We start from the raw sequence: 2,070 nt of genomic DNA, 5'->3' as shown, positions 1-2,070 counted from the left end.
TAGAGAGGGGGTTGTTAGAAGTATGTTGGGTCCCTGAGTCTTAATCTAGGGGTGTGTGGGATGAAAATCTGAACTAGGTTGGAGTTAGGGGGCTGGCTTCTGAGCCTAACGTTTTATCTTCCTTCTTTCCAGAGCTCCTTCCATCAAGTTCCACAAGGTCCATCACCATCAGCAGACAGTTACCGACACTGATGCTGTCCTCAGCTTCCTGCTCACAGGGTACATGTTACAAAAAGTTCTTTTATTTATAAATAACTACCACTTTCAATTGGCAGATGTTGAGTTGTAGCTTATCATAGTCTTAATCAAAGTAACCATCTAACTTTTATCCTGGGTAGTTTTGTATGGTGGTTCATCTTAAAACATTTTTCCAAAGAAGTACTCAAATATTACCTGTTAGCCATGATGCTATCATCTAGTTCTGTGACTTTAGCTAAAACCTGTTTTTACTGTTGCAGAAATTCACCCTTAGTCCTTTCTCATCCTGTTGTAGGACGAGTGGCTCAGCCAGATGGAGGAAGACTGTCTTGCCTAAATATGAGGAAATAACTTTCTCCACTACCTCACTAACTTCATTAGAATGCCACTTGGTTTTTATCAAGATCCAGTCAATTCAGATGCTGAAAACTCCACTGTAGCTTATTCCACTTCTACAGCGACTCTCAGCGTTTTTGTTAAGTCACCTGTACATATGGGAATATCGTATACTATTTAAACCAGGGTCTTACATGGCTGAGGGTTTTCTTTTTTTAACCTTTGAAATGCATTATTATAAAACCAGTGCTGATCTGAATCTATAAACTGGTAAAATCTATAGTTAGGTTAAAAACAACATGCTTAGGCTCCTATTTATAGTGCCAAAAGTTATTTTTGGATTTTGTTTAAAATCTATTTTCATATGAAAATAAAAGATAAAATAAATGTGGGTCTGACATCTGATTTTACATTTCACAGATCTACAGTAAAGCCATAAATTTTTTACCCTAATTTCAAGAGAACGTCAAGTCCTTCAGATGGCTTTCCGTCTCTGTCTGCAGGTTGAAGTATGTTGTATCTGTCAATGCTTTGAAAATACTTGTCATAAAACTGTAGTATATACTTCAGAAGCCTTTCTTCAACGAGAAACATTTCTTTGGTGGAAAATTAGAACTCTGGAAAATCCACACGCATTTTTAGTCGTTCAGTCACGTCTGACTCTTTGCGACCCCCATGGACTGCAACCCACCAGGCTCTTCTGTCTATGGGATTATTCAGACAAGAATACTGGAGTGGGTTGCCATTTCCTCTTCCTGGGGATCTTCCTAACCCAGGGATCGAACCCGTGTCTCTTGCACTGGCAGCTAGATTCCTTACCACTGAGCCACCTGGGAAGCCCTTGGAGAATCTGACCCAGTGGTAAATTCAAACTGTGTTCAGACTTGGGAATATTTTAAAACAATCCTATTTTCTAGGTTCCTAGACAGCTTTTGAACCAAAACAGGTATTATATACCATGTCATACTATATATAGTACAGCACTATTCTCTGACCACCTGCTGAGGTTTATATTCCTAAGAAGTTGTTTGCCTAGAGCTGGACCATTAAGATCTGGGCTAGGGACTGACATGGGATGAATATAAGACAGTGAAAATGTCATAAAACTAACAGCCAGTAAGTTCTAGAAAACATCTACTTCCGATGTAAACTTGATTTGATGGTGTCTTTTTTACTTACATTCTTTGTTTCATTTTCACAAGTCTTGGCAAAATGCTTAGAAGCCTGGCCTAATTCAACAATTATTGAAATCCTTCAAGGACAGTTTCCTGGTCTGTCCATGTGCTGAATGAGAGTAAAATATTTTCTTCCTAAACTGCCACGTGAACAGGAATCATTTGGTCTTCTGTTAAGGCTGTGAACTGAGCCACATGTTTATAAGAAAAGAGCACACTTAAAACAGATGCGGAGAAGTTCCCGAAACTACAGTCTTACTGACCTAGAAGGTGATTCGTGTATGAAGCCAAACACCTGGTCTCAAAAGACGTCTTTCCAAAGAAACTCTACTCCCTCCAACTAGGATTATGTAAAAATCAC

The 2,070-nt window shown here is 39.0% G+C and overlaps 1 protein-coding gene across 1 annotated transcript in view; it reads left to right on the top strand.

Annotated features, from left to right (window-relative positions):
- CNTRL (centriolin) overlaps positions 1–921 on the top strand; it is an 87,197-nt gene extending 86,276 nt beyond the window's left edge. The window contains exon 43 of the mRNA XM_010848414.1: positions 133–921. Coding sequence (XP_010846716.1) covers positions 133–192 — 60 coding nt within the window. The 3' untranslated portion in view covers positions 193–921. The remainder of the gene's footprint in view (positions 1–132) is intronic.
- Positions 922–2,070: the final 1,149 nt, after the last annotated feature.

The sequence above is a fragment of the Bison bison genome, unplaced genomic scaffold (assembly GCF_000754665.1).
Source record: "Bison bison bison isolate TAMUID 2011002044 unplaced genomic scaffold, Bison_UMD1.0 scf7180017864266, whole genome shotgun sequence".
Classification (NCBI taxonomy): Eukaryota; Metazoa; Chordata; class Mammalia; order Artiodactyla; family Bovidae; genus Bison; species Bison bison.
Note: the sequence above shows the minus strand (reverse complement) of the source record. Positions and strands in the feature narration are given on the sequence as shown.